Source organism: Gopherus evgoodei, chromosome 17 (genome assembly GCF_007399415.2).
Source record: "Gopherus evgoodei ecotype Sinaloan lineage chromosome 17, rGopEvg1_v1.p, whole genome shotgun sequence".
Classification (NCBI taxonomy): Eukaryota; Metazoa; Chordata; order Testudines; family Testudinidae; genus Gopherus; species Gopherus evgoodei.
The window spans coordinates 1,674,749-1,695,378 of record NC_044338.1 but is presented as its reverse complement, the minus strand read 5'-3'; the positions used below and the strand labels follow the sequence as shown (position 1 = coordinate 1,695,378).

The window sequence follows — 20,630 nt, the reverse complement described above, 5'->3', positions numbered from 1 at the left end:
AGGGGCGTTAGTTTCCCTGCTACAGATTACTGGCCGATGATCTTCCCATGATAAAATTGCTGGAGGATTTACCGTTTCTGACACTGCTAGAGCATGGCTCCCTCTCCCATTCAGCACTTCGCTCCAATATGGACTCCTAGCCAACTGAGGGGCTCAGATCACCTACTGATGCCAACCAGATCAGGTTAGATGGGGAAAGATACTGAGGTATGAGGCAGAGAGAGGATTAAAAAATAAAAGACAGGACATTCAGCCACCAGGCACGTGTGTCATATCAGCCCGGTCCCAGAAGAGGCTCTCTGGTGCTAACCTCTCACGTAGCAGCACTTTCTATCATCTCTGGTTGGCTAGGAGACTCCATCCCAGCCTGCTGGACTGGGACAGAACCTTGGTTACCCAAGACTCTGTCACATCCCATCTGGACTACAGCAATGCAGCGCACCTGGGCACAAAAGGCAACAGGCCTCAGGAAACTCCAGCTAGTACAGGATGCCACAGTGAGTCTCCTCGGCACCACAGGCCATCATGAGCCTGGCAGGCTGTCCATCACCCTCTGCGCTGCCTTTCCGTAGCTTAAGAGTCAAGTACAAGGACTCAGTCCTTATCTTCAAGGCGCTCAGTGGCTTGGACCCAACATATCTAGGAGCCTAAAGCTTCAGGATGAGGACTGTGGTAAACAACTCCACCCCTCTGGAACAGGGCAACTTTTTACCCCAAGGGCAAAGCTGATCTGTGCAAGAGGAACAACTTCCACAAGGCCAGTACCGGACTGAGGAACAAACCTCCCCAGGATCTATGGATCATCTCAACACCCCCCATCCCCTCCCGCTGCAAGTGCCAGGCACCTGCCTCCAACCAGCCTTCTCCAGCACAAACACACAGCGGCAGGGATATTTTTAAATAAAAAACAACACACAACAACAAAGCCCTACCAAAATGAACCAATCCACACCACACACAGCACTCCCCTGGGGACAAGGAGGAGAGCAAGAACAAGCCACATGTGACCGCTGTTTTAAAGCACTATTGGAAGGCATTCAGACACTATGGAAATGAGAAAGCTAGGAACTGACAGAATCATGTTCATGACTGCAGCAAGGCAGGTTATCAAGGGAGATTAAGGGTATGTCTACGCTGCACAAGAAGGTCTGTTCTTACTTTGGGTTAAAGTAACAGTGAAGACGCACCCACTCAGCTTTTAACTCGGGTTAACAGCTCGACTTAAAGCCTGTACAGCAGCCTGGGGTTGAACTCCAACTACTAGCCTGTGTTAGAAGCGGAGTTGCTGTGTCTTCACTCGTGTCAAGTATCAGGGCGTAGCCGTGTTAGTCTGTATCCACAAAAACAACAAGCAGTCCGATGGCACCTTAAAAACTAACAGATTTATTTGGGCATAAGCTTTTGTGGGTGAAAAAAAAAAAACTTCTTCAGATGCATGGAGTGAAAGTTACAGATGCAGGCCTCTCCTGGAATTGACACCTCCTCGTCTGTCTATTATTGGGAGTGAACTACACCCACCCTGAATGAATTGGCCTTGTCAACACTGGTTCTCCACTGGCAGGGTAACTCCCTTTTCTTCACGTGTCAGTATATACTGTATAACTGTACATTATAGCACATGTAACTTTCATCCATGCATCTGAAGAGGCGGGTTTTTTACCCACGAAAGCTTATGCCCAAATAAATCTGTTAGTCTTTACGGTGCCACTAGACTCCTTGTTGTTTTTGTGTCTTCACTGCTACCCTAACATCACTGAGCTAACCGGAGTTAGACACCCACAGAGCGGAAAGATTAGCAGTAATATTGATTATTTACTGACTTGTCAAAATCTAAATCACAATCGCTGATGCAACCCAATCTCAGGCCCACTCTCCTCACATGGAGGCAGAGAAACAGAGTAGATCAGATGGAAAGAACTTCCCCCAGACCTCAGAAATTTGGGAACTCTCAGGAGATACACACCGTGTAGGCTTTGCTCTTGCTGCTCAAGATTTTTGAGATGCCAAAGTCTCCAATCTTGACAATCATGCGGTGCTTGTCCAATAGAATGTTCTGAGTCTTTAAGTCCCGGTGGAGGATCTGTTTGGTGTGAACATGATGAAGGGCCAGTAGGATCTGCACAAAAAAGTGCAGGATGGTGTCTTCGTCCAACAGGGAGTTGCAACGTTTATGAATAAACTCTGCCAAGGTGCCACCTGGGATGGATTGCAAAGGGCAGAAGGGCCATCGGCAAAGGAAGTTTACCAGGTCTGGCATAATCTTAACCAAAAGTAATGGAATTGAGTCACAGTATCTTAACTACACAATTGCTGCTGAATGAGCCAACGATGTCCAAAGTCAGACAATGCACCAATGGTGCTTACCAGCATTCTCTGAATGTAAAGAGAACAATAGCAGCACAGCACATGGGATGCAGGACCAGCAGCAGAGGGGTTAACGTTAGCACACACTGTCAATGGCAGTGCTGCCTCCAGGGCTCAGCAGGCAAAAGAAATGCTAAAACCATACATATCAGAGCACTGTGAGGAAGCAAATGTCAAAGAGAGAACAAGATAAGCCTGTTCTGCATAGGGAAATACCCCTTGTTAAAGTACCTACATGCTACTTAAAGGGGCCCTGTCAGGTAATGTAAGCCCAGAATTCTGGTTTTGTATGAAGCAGTTTTACAGACTCTAACGTAAATGTTTTCTTGATTCCAAATGGCAAATCTTGTGTTTGTTTGAACTGACACTGCTCCAGGCAGCTCTGCCACTCCAACACTGCTGCCCAAAAGGGAAGCGGACAACAACCAGAAGGGAAACGGACAGAACCCCCAAGTGAAGAGTGGAAGCGAACACACAGATCAGTGATGACAAAGATATTTTTAAAACCCTTTCTGCTGGGATAAGTGCTGGCAATACTAATAATGCAAACGTATTTTACAATGTTTTCAAATAGGATTTTCAACGTGGCCAGGTCCCTTTGAACAACAAGCTTATGTTATCTTGGGGACCTCCAAACCATTTCCACAGCAGCCTTACATGGGATATGCTACAGATAAGGAAATAGGTGTCAAAGGGCAGGAGTGAGCACCTCTTCCAAGGGAAACAGCCTTGCCAAACAAAAGTCAGGCCTGTCTCAAGTACCAGGGACATTGCTGGATTCTCCTCACCTTCAGAGCACGCAGCCCCCTGCTTTTATGGATGCCTTGTAAACCAACCCACTCAGTTGCTGATATTTAAGTCAGGCAGTCCCTAAAGAGGCTTATTCACCAGATCCAACTACAATGGGGAATCCAAGCAGCTCTATTCCCAGCCCATGCCCCTCCTAGCCAGCGTCCCACCTGGTGCATACTCCATAGCAATCATAAGAGCCTTGTCTTCCAGGAAGTTCTCGTAATATTCAATGATGTTGGGGTGATTCAGGAGCTTCAGCACCTGGCACTCATTCTGTGCCGCCAGCCGCTCGTCCTTCGTCATCTGCTCCACAGGGATCTGTTTAATGATCACTAGCTTCTGGTCAGCCTTGCGCAGACAGAGGTGCACTATTCTGTAATAGCACAAAGCAAGGACAGTCTGCATTAGAGGGGAGCCCAGCCATGCAAGAGATGGGATGGGAAGTAGCTAAACAAGGAAAGGGGTGACCAGGCCTAGAGCCAGAACGAGTGATGTGAAGTGGAAAACAGCACCAGATGTTTTCCAAATGCACATGTCCAAAAACCAAGAGACACAAGCAACACAGGAACCATTTCAGGGAGCCTGGTCCCACTTCCACTCCTCCCCCAAACTACAAGAGGAAATAAATGCAGTATTTAGAGCACAGAACTCCACGGGTCCTTCCCCAACCTTGACACTGTCCTCTTGCGTGCAGCTAAGCAAGTCACACCTGTTCTCAGTTTCTTCACCAGTAAAATGGTAATAATAGTGATTCCCCACCTCTCCGGAGGCAGTGCACTGAGTTAGCGATGCAGAGTATTATGAAGACGCTAACTGTGAGCCCTGCTCCAGTCATGCATCCCCAGTACCTTTGGACTAAGATGCTCGGCTCTAGACATCCGGTCTCAGGAGCTTTATCAGTGAGAAATACAGGCCTCCCACTAGGCCTAGCGGACCATGGTCTGTTATCTGCCACCAGCCCATTCCCCCTTGCTCCGCTGTCTGCCCCCCAGCCATTCCCCCTGCGCTCCCGTCTGCCCCCAGCCCATTGCCCCCACTCCCCTGTCTGCCCCCAGCCCATCCCCCCCGCTCCGCTGTCTGCCCCCAGCCCATCCCCTGGCGCTCCCCTGTCTGCCCCCAGCCCATCCCCCCGCGCTCCCCTGTCTGCCCCCAGCCCATCCCCCCGCGCTCCCCTGTCTGCCCCCAGCCCATCCTCTATCTGCCCCCAGCCCATCCCCCCGCGCTCCCCTGTCTGCCCCCAGCCCATCCTCTATCTGCCCCCAGCCCATCCCCCCCGCTCCGCTGTCTGCCCCCAGCCCATCCCCTGGCGCTCCCCTGTCTGCCCCCAGCCCATCCCCCCGCGCTCCCCTGTCTGCCCCCAGCCCATCCTCTATCTGACCCCAGCCCATCCCCCCGCGCTCCCGTCTTCCCCCAGCCCATCCCCCCCGCTCCGCTGTCTGCCCCCAGCCCATCCCCTATCTGCCCTCAGCCCATCCCCCCGCGCTCCCCTGTCTGCCCCCAGCTCATCCCCTATCTGCCCTCAGCCCATCCCCCCGCGCTCCCGTCTGCCCCCAGCTCATCCTCTATCTGCCCCCAGCCCATCCCCCCGCTCCGCTGTCTGCCCCCAGCCCATCCCCCCGCGCTCCTCTGTCTGCCCCCAGCCCATCCCCCCGCGCTGCCCTGTCTGCCCCAGCCCATCCCCCCGCGCTCCCGTCTGCCCCCAGCCCATCCCCCCCGCTCCGCTGTCTCCCCCAGCTCATCCTCTATCTGCCCCCAGCCCATCCCCCCCGCTCCGCTGTCTGCCCCCAGCTCATCCTCTATCTTCCCCATCCCCCCGCGCTCCCCTGTCTGCCCCCAGCCCATCCCCCCTGCTCCCGTCTGCCCCCAGCCCATCCCCCCCGCTCCGCTGTCTGCCCCCAGCCCATCCCCCCGCGCTCTCCTGTCTGCCCCCAGCCCATCCCCCCCGCTCCGCTGTCTGCCCCCAGCCCATCCCCCCGCGCTCCCCTGTCTGCCCCCAGCCCATCCCCCCCGCTCCCCTGTCTGCCCCCAGCCCATCCCCCCCGCTCCGCTGTCTGCCCCCAGCTCATCCTCTGTCTGCCCCCAGCCCATCCCCCCGCGCTCCCCTGTCTGCCCTCAGCCCATCCCCCCCGCTCCGCTGTCTGCCCCCAGCCCATCCCCCCGCGCTCCCCTATCTGCCCTCAGCCCATCCCCCCCGCTCCGCTGTCTGCCCCCAGCCCATCCCCCCGCGCTCCCCTGTCTGCCCTCAGCCCATCCCCCCCGCTCCGCTGTCTGCCCCCAGCCCATCCCCCCGCGCTCCCCTGTCTGCCCCCAGCCCATCCCCCCGCTCCACTGTCTGCCCCAGGGGCTCCCTCCCGCCTCCCGGTCCCTGACTGGCTGCGCCGGGGCGGGGGGAGCTGCCGCATCACCATGTACCGGGGCTCAGCCCAGCGTGTCCCGCCCCCAGATGCCGCGTGGCAGCGCTGCCGCCCCCGGGCTGGCGGGAGGGGGTGTCTCACCCAAAAGCTCCTCTTCCCACCACCCGGATCCGCTCGTACTTCTCCATCACCCCTGAGCCCCGGCCCGGCTCCCCCCATCTCCATGGAGACACTTCCGGGCTCCACTACGGCGGCCGCGGAGGAACATTCCGCCGCGTTCTCCGCACGGGGACCCCCTCGCTGCGGATCTCGCCCGGGATCGCTGCAGGGGGCGGGGGCGGGGGGCAGCAGAGCGTGGCCGCTCACAGCAGCGGGGTGGGGAGCCCCGGGGGCACCACGAGGGAGCTAATGGCCCCAGGGTCCTAGAGATACCCAGGGAGGGTGCCCCACGGCCCCCAGCGCCCACGGAAGGTGCCCCACGGCTCCCAGGGAGGGTGCCCCACGGCCCCCAGCACCCCAGGGCTCCCAGCGCCCACGGAAGGTGCCCCACGGCCCCCAGCACCCCACGGCCCCCAGCGCCCGTGGAAGATGCCCCACGGCTCCCAGGGAGGGTGCCCCACGGCCCCCAGCACCCCAGGGCTCCCAGCGCCCACGGAAGGTGCCTCACGGCCCACAGCATCCAGGGAGGGTGCCCCACGGCCTCCAGCGCCCACGGAAGGTCCCTACGGCCCCCAGCATCCAGGGAGGGCACCCCAGGGCTCCCAGTGCCCATGGAAGGTGCCCCACAGCTCCCAGCACCCATGAATGGTGCCCCATGATTCCCAGCACCCATGGATGGTGCCCCACGGCCCACAGCATCCAGGGAGGGTGCCCCACGGCCCCCAGCGCCCACGGAAGGTGCCCCACGGCCCCCAGCGCCCATGGAAGATGCCCCATGGCTCCCAGGGAGGGCACCCCAGGGCTCCCAGCGCCCACGGAAGGTGCCTCACGGCCCACAGCATCCAGGGAGGGTGCCCCACGGCCTCCAGTGCCCACGGAAGGTCCCTACGGCCCCCAGCATCCAGGGAGGGCACCCCAGGGCTCCCAGTGCCCATGGAAGGTGCCCCACAGCTCCCAGCACCCATGAATGGTGCCCCATGATTCCCAGCACCCATGGATGGTGCCCCACGGCCCACAGCATCCAGGGAGGGTGCCCCATGGCCCCCAGCGCCCACAGAAGGTGCCCCACGGTTCCCAGCATCCAGGGAGGGTGCCCCACGGCCCCCAGCGCCCATGGAAGATGCCTCACGGCTCCCAGGGAGGGCACCGCATGGCTCCCAGCACCCATGGAAGGTGCCTCACCACTCCCAGCACCCATGGAAGGCGCCCCATGGCCTCAGTGCCCGAGCTGGGGGAAGATGGGCTCAGGCAGCGATGCCCCCGGGGGAGGTGCTGCCAACCCCTACAGTTCAAAAGTCACAAGTCAGGCCCCAAAACTCATGAGATGGGCTTTAAAATCTCAAAACAGGTAACACTGTGCAGTGCTGGGATCCTGCCCTTTGCCAGCTTGTTTCCGGGCACTCCAGTCCTGGCCAGTGGGCATTGCCAGCTCTGGGGAGTGGCTGGCAAGTCTTGCAGGTTTTGGGGTGTTGTTAGAGCCCCAGCCCCTGGAGTCAGGGGATTAGTGAGAATCCCATCCGGGTTTCTTGTTTTTTTTCAGTAAGTTTCGAGCTGTCATCGTCGCAGAGGAGTGTGAGCATGTGCCCTGAACCCGACACAAGGTAAACACCGAGACCTCCACACTCCCATGAGTTTTGGGGCCTGACTCCTGGTTTGGTGGGGGCTGAGGCTGGCAGCACCACCAAGGCCCCATGGCGGTTATCAGCCCATTGGGAACTTCAGCAATTTCCCATTCCTGCAGAGAGCAGGTGAGATCAGTGAGTGGTGCAATCCTTCAGCCCAGCCCTTTTCCAGGGGGTGCCTGACTTGTCAGAGACCTAAAACAACCTCGGACGCACCCTAACCCAATCCTGTGCTCTGTCTGACACTGCAAATCACTGACAAAACACTGAATCAGGAAGCTGAGGTTACTGGGAGCTGTCTACGTGCTGCCCTGGCGCTCCTGTGCCTAGCCCAGACCACTAGCTGCTCTGAGCTGCCCACAGCACTTGTTCTCCCAAGCTGCACTGCAGTCGAGTTGGGACGCTGCACGGTGTGACCCCATTCAAGCTGCCATGCAGATGGGATCTGATGCCCCAGGGCGTAGCCCAGCTACAGAGGTCCCGTCCTGCTGTATCCATGTCCATAGGTTAAGGTTGATGGAGAGACGGCTTTAAACTGCAAATGCTTCTGGCAGCTCACAGCTCTTCTCTCTAGGAACTGACTTTTGTAGCCAAGAGCAGGGGACCAGCCAGCCACACTCCACACTGCAGGCCCGTGCATGCTCCCTCTGCTTGCTTGCAGCACAGCTCATCGCCAGGCGCAGGGCTGCTGAGCCTGGGTACCACTGTGAGCAATGCCCTAACCTTTTCCAGCCCCCCCACCCTCTCTGGGTCACTGAAGCCTGGTGCTGAGCTCCTCCCTCAAGCTACCTGGGTCTCAGGTCCTGGCACTGGGCTCCCCACTCACTGGGACCTGGAACAGCCCCCCCTCCCCCTGGTGGGGTCACTGGCTGCCACCCCAACCTAGGCCCAGAAAGGCCTTTGCGCTCCGTCAGTGACACTTTGCCCACAACCCTGGATCTAGTGAGCGTTCAGGATGCAGAGAGGCAGCCAGAGCTCCTGCTCCCATCTGCCAGCCCCTGCGGGAGAGCCCTGGGCTGGAGCCCTCCTGCCAGTGTCTTAGCCAGTGCCCCAAGGCAGCCCCTGGATCTGTAATTTAGTGTGAATTCCTGTCTGCTCTCCCAGCAGGGCAGGGCTGCTCAGCACAGGGTGACACCCACCTTCTTCACTAATGAAATGGCTCTTTATTGGGCTCTGTCACCCTCTGAATGCAGTCAGGGCTGTAAATTGCCAGGTCCCTTTCATCTCAGTTAATTGCCATGTGCCTCTGGGGCGATTAGCTGCTGTCAGGGAAGGAGCAGCTGATGGCTGGGTGGGGGTGGGGGTGTCTTTGTTCAACAGACAAAGGCAGCAGTGTACACGCCAGCCTGCCGCCCTGTCCCAACAGTCTGGACTCTACCTGCGTCTCCTCTCAGAGACAGACAATCCTGCCCAGACAGGGCCAGGCCTAGCGGGCAGGAAATGCCAGCTACCGATGGCACTCAAGGGATGGGGCCATGCCAGGCAAACTCCCACTCCCTGGCTGGCCTGGTGCTTGGCCTGGCCCAGTAGATAGCTGAATCCAGAACCTGCAGTCCTAGCAGCACTCACCCCTTGTAGGCAGCTGCACGCCAGGGCTGGGCCTGCAGGAGAGGTGGCTGTGCTGAGCTGTGCAGCGCAATGCTGGGGACCCCAGGTTCTTGGCTACTAGTCCTGATCCCTCTATGAAGTTGCTGTGTGGCCTTGGGCCAGTCACTGCCTCCCTATGCCAGAGTGAGCCCAGCTGTAAGAGTGGGAAACCTGCGTGTGGCTAAGGACAGGCTGACCACATGCCTGGGTGTTGGCAAAGCAGCGGCTGTAGCAATGGAGCCGTAGTCGTTATTCAGCTCGCAGCAGTGCCCAGAGGCCCCTGGCGGGGTCAGGACTGTGCCAGGTTGGGTTGTTATTCATCAACACTGCAGCTATTTTACTGCTCCCATAAGCACTGAAATTCCTGGCAGATGCCACTTACCTTCCTGAGCAGGGAGCCGGGCAGGGCCTGCAGGCCCCCGGCTGGGAGGTTAGCCAGAGTGGGTGGTTTGTCGGGCCTGCTCCTGCCAATGGCACCAACAGGACAAGACTCAGGCCCCTCAGTCTGGGTGATTCGGCAGGTCCAGGAGGCAGCCCGCTGAGACAGGCAGCACAGGACTGCTCTGGCAGGCTGCGGGGGCACGACAGCCTGTGAACACCCCTTTGTCTCCAAATCCCATGGTGTTAAAGCACTTCGCCTCCAGCTCTGAGGGTCAGACTCTGTTACCTGGCTCCTCCACCATGCATGGACGTGCCCAGCTGGCTGCTGGCAGGCCAGGCCCAGGGAGATTCTCCTCCCACTGGGGCAGACAGACTGTGCGCGTTACACTCCCTTGGGCTGGCGAGGGGCAATCAGTCAGCTGGCGAGAGCTCTGCTGTGGGACACCATCCCGTCCCAGAGGGGGATTAACGGGCAGTGAAGGAAAGGTAGGGTTATGGTAAATTCATCAGGAATGGTTCATGCCTCGCTCTCCAAGACCCACGTGGGTGGCACATAGGAGAAAGCAGGTCTCTTCTCCGCACCACACACTCCGGAGCCCCAGCCTCAAGATATGGTATCTGGGAATCAAAAAAACCCAGCAGGTGTGTGGGGGTGTCCGCTCCTGAGAGGCCACAGAGAGAGAATGGATTAGCCCAGCCTGCCCCATCCATCACACAGAATGGCTACTCCGGCTGGGAAGCCAGGACTCCCGAACTTTCCCACCCTGAGAATCTGCCACTTGGATCCCAGGGAATCCCCTCCCCAGCCCCACTCACTCTAGAGGAAGAAGGGAGTTAATCTGTAACTGGCTGCAGAGCCCTTGAGCCTTTGCAAACAGACAGCGCAAAGGGACAGGCCTGACCTGCGCCTCCCCTGGCAGCTCAGGGGAGCGGGCCCAAATGTGGAGGGCCCTGGGCAGAGATTCAAAGCAGAGTGTGAGTGCCAGGCTGATAGCAGGGCATGAGATGAGCAGGGGAAGGGCAGCGTTACATCCCAGAGGAACTGGCCCCACAGCCTGGCCTGAACCCAAAGGAGCTGGCTGTGGGGCTGGGCTGCCCTGACAGGAGAGTCTGGTTCTGAGCCATGTGGGTTTGAGATAAACATTGTGCCACCCACACTCAGCATGCCAGGGAGCCATGGAGGACTAAGAGCTGTTTGCCCCCACCCCCCTTCCTGGCTGCATCAGGCTCACACCAGCTGGCCCCAGCAGCAAGGGACACTGGGGGGGGGGCAACTTGGGGCATTGCCTGTGTTAATACACCCACTGCTCAAGCCAGTCCCTGCCCTGAGGCTCGGCCTGTTTGTTGTCACAGAGGGATGTGGCTCTGGCTGCTTTCCCAGGACCTGTCCTCTCTTTTCATTGCATTCTTGGGATACCTCTGGACAATGGCAGACACCAGCACTGCCCTGCAGGGCCAGAGGAGCCTGAAGCTGGCCCAGACCCAGCAAGGGTGTGGGGCAGCTGCACACAAAGGAAAGGAATTCACCGCAGAGAGGCTGGGGCTGGGGCAGTCACCCTATTCTTAGCAGAGCGAATAGAAATGCCATGCTATGGGCTGGGCTCCCACAGGCTCTGAGTGGGGCCAATCCATCAGCGTGCATTGACTGGCACCCTATAAATCTCATCCAGAGACCCAGGCAAACAGCTTGGCCGGTTCGCAGCTAGGTGAGCGCTGCACAACACTCTGGAAGGGAAGGGTTAACAGCAAAGGGGAAGGGGGCCATGGATTCCTAGATTCCATGGCCAGCAGGACCACTGATCATCTAGTCTGATGCCCTGGATAGCAAGGGCCAGAGACCTTCCCCAGTGAGATTCCTAGGGCAGAGCTGTTAGAAGAAAACAGCCAGTCTATCAAATACTTGTTCCCCATGTAGGTACCTATAGACTCTGTTTGAGCCACTCCTTACATTACAGCAGAGGTGGCTCTGTCCTAGGCCTGGTCCCACTACCCCATTGGCCCTTATGCAGGGCAGCCTCCCTGGGCATGTGTGGGCAGAGGGCCCAGTAAGCTACCTCTGGGGGGTGAGCTGATTACTGCAGCAGCACACAGCTGGCCAAGTGCATTAGAGAGGTTTTCTGCCTGTCCCTGAAGCACAGGGCTTGGGCTTTTGCCAGAGGCAGGACTCCCTGGGGGTGGAGGCCCAGTGCTCTGATCTTGGAGCCAAAGCACCATGCTCCTGCAATCTGCTCCCCCATGGTCTGCACCTGCTGATGGGTCCTGCTTGCTGCTGTCCTGCAAGGGAAGGGCTAAGATGCCCTCACCTCCCCGTGGCACTCCACCGCAGGGCCATGCCGATATCTGGAGGCGGGTGCTTAGGACACACCTCCCTCCTTCACCTAAGCTCCATGGGGATGAGCTGTGACAGTGATGGGGTGAGGCCAGGAGCAGGCCCTAGCACCAGGAACGTCATTAGGGTGGGAAAGGGGCTAGGCCATGTCCGGCCGGGGGAAATGGTCTGCAGGGGCACAGGGAGAGAAGTAAGGCTGGATTCCCCCGCCTCCCCCCCACATGCTAAGGGCTGAGCTCCCTGGGGAGAGACACTAGGTTTGGAGCCTGTGAGAACAGGTCCCAGCTAACTGCTCTCCCCCGGGAACCTCCAGAAATGGAGGGGGACAGAGACCAGGTCAGTCACCACTTCACACCATGTGCCGCTGCCGCCATCTAGTGGCAAACAGGAGGAGAGCTCCCCAAAACCTAAGCCCCAGAGACACAGCAATGCAGGGCTTTGAGGTCAGTTCTGAGCCCCAAGGGCATGTGGCGTGTGATTCCCTAACAGGCCTGCCTGGAACCAGAGACTGGCAGTGTGGCTGCTCCCTGCGCTCCTTCCCAACTCCCCTGTGCCTCACCACAACCAGGCACACAACCCGCTCATTTCTTAAAATCTTGGAAACAACTTATTCCCCAGCCTTAAGTGTCACATTGTGCAAAGGACACCCTCTCGCAGCAGGCACCGTGTCACTGGCCATCTGCAGCACCGAAAGGCCTGAGAAATCCTACTAAAGTCTGAGATAAAGCTGCTCTTTCCCATCACCCCCGGGAGCACCTCAACCCCCAAGGTCTGGCCTTGTACCTCCCCTCAATCATCCAGGCACCCAGGAGTTGCCAGACCCAGGGCCATCTAGCCCAGTATCCTGCCTCCGACAGTGGCCAGCACCAGATGCCTCAGAGGAAGGTGCAAGAACTCATCAGCAGGCAGAAGTGGAGTAATCTGTCACCTACCTTAGATTTCATCCTGGGCTCTTATAGTTAGAGATTGGCTTGAACCCTGCAGCATGAGTGATGTGGAGAAAGTGGATAAGGAAAAGTTATTTACTTATTCCCATAACACAAGAACTAGGGGTCACCAAATGAAATGAATGGGCAGCAGGTTTAAAACAAATGAAAGGAAGTTCTTCTTCACACAGCGCACAGTCAACTTGTGGAACTCCTCACCTGAGGCGATTGTGAAGGCTAGGACTATAACAGGGTTTAAAAGAGAACTGGATACATTCATGGAGGTTAAGCCCATTAATGGCTATTAGCCAGGATGGGTAAGGAATGGTGTCCCTAGCCTCTGTGTGTCAGAAGGTGGAGATGGATGGCAGGAGAGAGATCACTTGATCATTACCTGTCCTCTGGGGCACCTGGCATTGGCCCCTGTTGGAAGACAGGATACTGGGCTGGATGGACCTTTGGTCTGACCTAGTATGGCTGTTCTTATGTTCTTAAGTATGTTCATAGGGTTTAATACCCTTCCGTAAACAGATGTTGGCATTAACCACTGTAACTCTGGATATCCTTATTATCCATATACATGTCCAGTCCCTTTTTGAATCTTGCTAAATTCCTGTCCTCTCTGACATCCTGGGGCAATGAGTTCCAGTCTAATGATGTTTTGTGAAAAAATATTTCCTTGTATCAGTTTTGAATTGACTACCTTTTAATTGTATTTAATGTCCCCTCTGATTTTGTGTTATGGGAGAAGAAGAGATACTCATCATCAACCTTCTCCAGACCATTAATTATCACACAGGTTTGTATCATCTCCCCTCTTATTTTTCTCCTTTCTAAGGTACTAATCACAATCTTGAAATCTCTCTTCATAGGAAAGTTTTTCCAGCCCTTGATCATTCTCATTGCCCTTCTGGGAATCCCCTCTGGTTCTCCAATAACCATTTTGAGATGGAGTGACCTAGATTGCACACATTATCCAGATGAGGCCACATAACTGATTTATATAAATAAATATAAATAAGTCTCCATCCCATTCCGTATACATCCAAACATCTTACTTGATTCTCTGACTACAGCTGCACATTGCGCAGATGTCGTCCTTAGCACTGCTCACAATCATGCCCAGGTTCCTTTCTAAAGCTGTTCCTACACCTCCAGAACCCTGCACACTATAGCCATTTCCCCCTCCAATGGACATTACTTTGCTTTTGTATTGTAGACACTGAATTTCAGTTGCCACCATGTTGCCCACTCCCCTAGCTTGGCCTCTTTGATCTGAAGTATCGTAAATAACTTTGTGCTAACTGCAAACTTTGCTGCTCCCCTGCTCACAGCCCTATCCAGATAATTAAATCAATATATTAAACAGCACAGGATGTAGGACAGAACCTTCAGGCCCTGCTGTTAGCCTTTCACCTTCATGAAAATGGACAATACTTTGCCTTTCATCCCATGACAATTTGGCTTCTTCAGTAGTCGCTTGTGCGGGATCTTGTCAAAGACCTTTTGGAATCTAAATAAATTCAGCCAAACAGTTCTCCTCTAGCCATTCAGGTGCTGACTCATAGAGTTTTAACAGATCTATGGAACACACTTTTCCTTTGACTACACCTATCTCACAGCTTTCAGGTGTATTTTTATTCTTTCTTTAATTACTGTTTCAACCACAGGTACAGCTGACTGCTCTGAAATTTCTAAAATTGACTCAAGAGATTTTGGGGGTAGGAGGGAAGTACATTTGCTACCTACCCTCCAGTCCTCTGGCACAGTGGCTGTTTTCACAGAGGAGTACCTTGTCCTTGAACTCCTCCTGAACTCTTGAGTGGACCAGCTGGGCCTGGTGCCTTCCTGCTTTGTAAACGATCAGCTTGTTTTACCACCTCTTCTTCTGACACCTCAGTCTGGGAGAGATTCTCACGCTTAGTGCCAGAAAGAGCAGATCCGAGTAGGAATCTCCCCCAAAACCCCTGTGGGGATTGATGCTAAAAAATATGTTTGTTTTTCCCCAATGTCCTCATCTTCCTTAACTGCACCCTTTAACCCTCTGTGATCTATCAGACTTGCTATCAGACTTTTGAAAGTCTTACAAAATCTCTTGTTCTTTTTAACTTCTTTAATTATTTGTTCTTCAAAATCCACATTGGCCCTTCTAATTCCCCCTTCTATATCTACAGCCTGCTGTAGGTCAGGCTTCTATTGGCTTCACTCGGGCCAGATTTCCAAACAGGGAAGGGTCTGTGTTTGGTTCACGTACAGGGCCAGCTCCAGGCCACAGCGCGCCAAGCCGGTTGCTGGGAGGGCGGCAAGTGGCTCTGGTGGAGCTGCTGCAGGTGTGGCTGCGGAGGGTCTGCTGGTCCCGCGGCTCTGGTGGACCTCCCGCAGACACGCCTGGCGCAGCTCCACCGGAGCCGCGGGACCAGCTGACCGTCCGCAGAAACGCCTGCGGCAGGTCCACCGGAGCCGCAGGATCAGCTGACCGTCCACAGAAATGCCTGTGGGAGGTCCACCGGAGCCGCAGGACCGGCGAGCTGCAGAGCGTCCCCCGCGGCGTGCCGCCGTGCTTGGGGCAGCGAAATTGCTACAGCTGGCCCTGCTCACGTAGCCCCTGGATCTGGGCCATGCAGCCAGATGGGCTTACTCCTGGCCACCTGGCTCCCTTGCTGGCCAGCTGTACATAGGCCGTCTGAGAAGTATTACGTGGTAGACGTCACGTTGCCCTTTGAAAACAGGTCACCGGCCTTCCATGAGGCCCGAGCCCGGAAGGCGTCAAGTACACCCCACTGGCCGAGACCCTGAGAGCCCAGGGTTACGAGGTCCAGATACACGCCCTGACTGTGGGAGCTCTGGGTTCGTGGGACCCCCCCAACAAGCCGGTTCTGAGAGCGTGCGGAGTCCGTCGACTCTACGCCTGGCTCATGAGACAGCTTATGGTGTCTGACACCATCAGGTGGTCCAGAGACATTTATACGGAACACATCACAGGACACCGTCAATACCACACTGAGTAATCGAGACCGCCGACCAGGGAAATAACCCACTTTCTTCCCTGACGAACCAAGGGACGCACCGCACCCATGTACTCATTCGCTCCACCGATACTGACCTGGACTCCTTATACATTTCATGGGTGGTGAACACGAGCCCACTTATCCACTGACACTTTAAAAACTCCTGCACTCCAATCTGGGTGTATGCCGGTTATGTGACATGTATGTATCTCTTCACCCTTGCAACCGATACCTGTGATCCCTCAGAACTCAAGCCTGGCCCCAGATGTACAGAATCTTCCCTCTTAACTTGTGTCTATTGAATTGTAAACATTAACGTTAATACAATTTTTAAATCTGTTCCTAGCAGGGATATGCCTTGGGAATGCTGCTGAGGGGAATGGGAAGGGACAACATGGATTTTGAAGAGAAAAGGTTTTGGAAGCCCTCATGGGACTGATTCTGGGGCAGCAATGCAGGCCTGAAAGGGCCCGCAGAAGGTGCTGGCACAGGAGGAGGCTTCTCCCCAGCTCTGTGGGTTCAGGATTGGGCTTACCCCCTGCACAGAACTGGAGTTGTTCTTTGGACCATTCAGGGCCCTGGGGCAGGAGAGGCCTTGTGCTGGAAAGTGACAGAGTCAGAGGAACCGTGGGCTGGAGATGAAGGGGACACGCAGGGCTAGGAGCGGAACTCCTGCCAGGGAAGCCTTTGGCTCCCAAGAGTCAGTGGGCCTGTGCCGGCCAAGTCCCATCAGCTTAAGAAACCTTGCAGGCAGGTACTAGGTCTCTGCCCCATGTCCTCAGCCCCTCCCTAAGGCAGCCCTGATGCCCTCTGAGTGGGCACAGCCCCTCCCCCATGCCAGCCCCCCCTTTGAGTGGGCACAGCCCCTCCCCCATGCCAGCCCCTCCCTCCCTGAGCTGGCACAGCGCCTCTCCCATGCCAGCTCCCTCTTTGAGTGGGCACAGCCCCTCCCCATGCCAGCCCCTCCCCCATGCCAGCCCCCCCTTTGAGTGGGGACAGCCCCTCCCCCATGCCAGCCCCTCCCTCTGAGCGGGCACAGCCCCTCCCCCCGAGTGGGCACAGCCCCTCCCTCCGAGCGGGCACAGCCCCTTCCCCATGCCAGCCCCTCCCTCCGAGCGGGCACAGCCCCTCCCCATGCCAGCCCCTCCCTCTGAGCGGGCACAGCCCCTCCCCCGAGTGGGCACAGCCCCTCCCCGTGCCCCCAGGGGGCGGGCGGGCGAGCGGGGTCCCGGCGGGGACGGGGGCGGAGCCCCCGGGCCGCGGCGCACGTGGGCCGGGCCGGGCCGGGCCTGGGAGCCAGGCGGCGGCATGGGGCCCTGGCTGCGCGCGGCCGGGCTGGTGCTGGGCTCCACGCTGCTCTTCAAGGCGCTGCAGCGGGGGCTGCGCCGCCTGCCCCTGCCCGCCCACGTGCGCCGGGACCCGACCCGCGCCTGGCGCTGGCGGAACCTGCTGGTCTCCTTCGTGCACTCGGTGGTGACGGGGCTGTGGGCCGTGCTGTGGTGAGTGAGCCCCGCCGGCCGGCCGGCCGGCCCCCTTAGCGGTGACTGCACCGAGCCCGGCTCGCCCCGCTGCCTGCCCGCAAAGGCCTCGGGCCGGCGGGGGGCTTTGCCCAGGGCCTGAGCCCCCCAGCACATCAGCTCCCTGCTGCTGGGCGCTGCCTTGCCAGCCGTGGCCGGGCCAGGGAGCGGCTCTGCCGGGTGCGTGGCGCCGCTGCCGCCGCCCTCTCCCCGAGGAGAGCCGCGGGCTCGCGGGAGGCCGGGCGGGTAGCAGCCTGCCCCGCAAGGAGCGGGGGGCGCTCCTGGCCTGCAGGGCGTGCCCCGCGGTGCACACCTGGCACGGGGGCTCTGGTGCTGAGCGTGGTCTCCGTGTACCGCCTGGCAGAGGGAGGAAGGGCTGAGCTGATCATGGGGCAGGTCCCAGAGCCTGGTCCCGGGGACTCCGGGGCGTCCCAGCGGGGCTTGGCGCATTCGCTGACTCCCTGCAGCATGAGCAATGAGCCGCTAAGCAAAGGGGAAGGGATCAGAGGCCCCAGCTGATTCTTACTGTACCGAGTGACTGATCACAACCTAGGCCCGGCCTGGGCTCCCGGAGGGTAACACTCAGCCCTGGAAGGAGCTGAAAGGCTGATGGGGGGGGGGCAGCTGTTTCTCTTCGCTCATGCTATTGGGGGAGTTACTGCTGCTCACCCAGAGGAAGGCAGGAAGAGGAACTATGCCCATGCCCTTCCCTGCAGTGTGGCTGTGACGCATGACACTTGGGAGGTGAGGAGGGCTGCTGTGGTCAGACTATATGAAACCACACACCTCTCTGCATGTCTCTCCCCTCCCCAGCGTGTGGCAGGTTCCTGAGATGCTCGTGGACATTGAAAACACCTCGTCCACTTCGGGATACCTGCTTCTCTGCTTCTCTGCAGGTAGGGGTTTCTGCCCCTTCCTGCCCCAGTGCAGGGGCCTTGTGTACTGCATTTCAGCTAGAGGTGCTGAAATTGGAGCTGGAAGAACCGTCCCCCTCTTCCTGCCCCAGCCAGCTCCATGAGGACTGATTCAGCAGCAGCCCTTCCAGGGCTTTGTGGAGTCCACTTTTGAAAGTCCCAAAGGCTGGGTCTTCTGCTGCATCCCAGGGGAGAGTATTTTACGGCCCAATACCTTTCACCTAAGTTCCCTCTAAGCTGCATGGCTGCCTATTAAGCGCCCCGCAGGTGCTCAGGCTGCAGCAGGGAAAGAGGCCTCTCCCCCAGCCGTGGACCTGCCATGCCAGGGGAAGAGGCGCCCTTCCCCTCACTGCTCAAAAACCTTTCATGGTGTTCAGCCTTCAGCTCACCTGTGCTTTAATTCCACCCTGTTCTTCCTGCAACACACCCTGGACCCGCCCACAACGCTTCTCCCTGGACGTTGACATCTTCAGATTCACAGAGCTGTCTGGCCTGTTCCTCCCCAGTGACTGTTTACAGATTTCAATCTGTGGTTTGGCTCATCAGTCACAGTCCCTCCAGTTCCCTGGTCGCTTCGCTTGCTCTCTGCTGAGCTGCCTGCAGCTTTTCAGCACATCTGTGGTGTCCAGACACAGCGAGCCCTGTGCACAGGGGCGCTCGCCTCCCTGCTCCATGACACGAGGCTGCAGCGCCTGAAATTGCACGGGCCTTTTCGCTGCTGTACGGTGCGACACCGTCATTGAGCCATTCCAGACAGAGCCACGCCTGCTCCCAGCGTCCTGCCCAGACCGTGTTCCCCGCCTTACAGACAGTCTCGCTCTTGTTCCCTGTGCATGCTTCTACCCTCTGTAGATGCTCCCAGAATCCCTTTCCACCCTACAGGGGTGTGTGGGCAGCTAGTCTTGGCGATCATGCATGCAGCTGAGAGGCGTGAACCTGCCTACTGAGAATGTCAGTCGGGACACCGGGGGTTCCTCCCAACTTTAGTTACCAATGCGGGGGGCTGTTCAGTGCAGCCCCATCTCACTAGCCTTGCCCTGGGTGAGAGCTGAAAGCTCTCTGTGGGGGCTCTGTTGTAGCCACACAGGGTGTGAGTGTAACTGCTTCACCCCAGGACTGACAGACTCTGCTCTCCGCCTCCCTTCCACAGGCTACTTCATCCACGACACGCTCGACATCATTGTGAGCCACCAGTCCCGAGCCTCCTGGGAGTACCTGGTCCACCATGCCATGGCAAGTACAGGCCCCCTGCAGTGAGCCCAGCCGAGTTGACTCTAATCTTTCTAGATACACCCACAACTGAGTGGAACTGACCAGTGACCCTGGGGAGGTGGGAAGGCAGGACAGGTGCCCACCAGGAGGCTAGGGCTGCGAGTCCCTGAGGCTGTCTGACCTGTGCTGGCCTTAGCTGAGCAGATCGTAGTGCAGGGTTGAAGTTCAGGGGCATGGGCCTACGCCTGCTTTGCAAGCCCAGATTCAGAGCAGCTCCCTGCCTGAGTCTCACCTGCAGCTTTCCTTGCGGGGCAGGTGTGCTCAGCAAGGTGGGCGTGCAGAAGCCAGAATGTGCCAAAGGGCGCAGTCAGCCAGGACACATGAGTGGTTCCCTGGAGAGTAAAGCAGGAGGTGGGGAAAAGAGCCCAAGGGACCTGCCCACCTCCCATGCACAGACAGATTGGTTAGTACATCCAGGCTGGGACACCAGCTGGGTTAGACTAACCTTGTGAGGGGGGGTGGCCATGCAACTGTGGCTAGAGCCCCGAGGAGCTCAACCAATCTGCTCACTCCTGAGAGATAGCACCCCCACTACCCAGGGCCCTGCAGGCTGAGGTGGAGGGGCTCCCCCTGGCACTGGCTGCCTTCTAGTCTCCTTCCTCTGGCATGGGCCTGGTATCAGGCACTCAGCTCCATGCCTGGGCTTGGCAGGGGGGTGAGGGGAAGGCAGCTGGCCTCACTCCTGTGTCTGGGTCCTCCCTGCCAGGCAATCTCAGCGTTCTTCTCTGGGATCTTCCTGGGCCGCTTCGTGGCAGCAGGGATGCTCTCGCTCTTCGTGGAGGTGAGCAACATCTTCCTGACCATCCGCATGCTGCTGAAGCTGAGCAATATGCCAGCTCCCACCCTCTACAGCATCAACAAGTACGTCAACCTGGTGATGTATTTCCTCTTCCGCCTGGTGCCCCAGACCTACCTGACCTGGTACTTTGTGCGCTATGTGGAGGTGCGGGGTCAGGGAGCCTTCCTGATAGTCAACCTCTTCCTGCTGGATGCCATGATCCTGACGTATTTCTCCCGCCTGCTGCGCTCTGACTTCTTCCCGGACTCCTGCAGGCGGCGTGCCGGGAAGGACGCGGGCGGGGAGAAGTTCTTAGTGGACTGAGTGAAGGGGCAACGCCTGTGGGGTTGTGCAGAACCCCCCTGCAGTGGAGGGCTTGGACCTGGAGCGCTTTGCACCACATGTGCCTTACAGCTGAGCTCCACGAGCACAGGGCTCTGTAGTCACTTAACAAAGCCTCTGCTTTGTGGTGCGTGGCCGAGCTGCATCCCACCCCCACACTGCTCCCAGGGGCTGGGGTCACAGCAGGCAAAGCAGGAGGGGAAGGATGGAGCTGGTTGGGAAAGCGGGTTTATCTTCCATGTTGTGATGGGATGTTCCATGCATTAAATACGTGTCTGTTTCCAA

General features: G+C 57.7%; 2 protein-coding genes across 3 annotated transcripts in view; one reads left to right on the top strand and one right to left on the bottom strand.

Moving 5' to 3' along the window:
• NEK8 (NIMA related kinase 8) overlaps positions 1 to 17,843 on the bottom strand; it is a 27,944-nt gene extending 10,101 nt beyond the window's left edge. The window contains exons 1-3 of one of the 2 annotated variants that reach the window (XM_030537148.1): positions 17,353 to 17,843; positions 3,324 to 3,529; positions 1,964 to 2,196 (exon numbers count right to left, since the gene is read on the bottom strand). In XM_030537148.1, the coding sequence (XP_030393008.1) occupies positions 1,964 to 2,196; positions 3,324 to 3,529; positions 17,353 to 17,489 (576 nt within the window). In that variant the 5' untranslated portion in view covers positions 17,490 to 17,843. Of the gene's footprint in view, positions 1 to 1,963; positions 2,197 to 3,323; positions 3,530 to 5,651; positions 5,721 to 17,352 lie in introns of those variants that run through there. The other variant, XM_030537149.1, reaches the window with a different exon arrangement.
• TLCD1 (TLC domain containing 1) lies at positions 16,831 to 20,630 on the top strand. Its single transcript, XM_030537151.1, has 4 exons — positions 16,831 to 17,021; positions 17,853 to 17,935; positions 19,104 to 19,186; positions 19,932 to 20,630. Exons 1-4 carry the CDS (start codon positions 16,831 to 16,833, stop codon positions 20,325 to 20,327), a joined length of 753 nt encoding a protein of 250 aa, XP_030393011.1. The 3' UTR covers positions 20,328 to 20,630.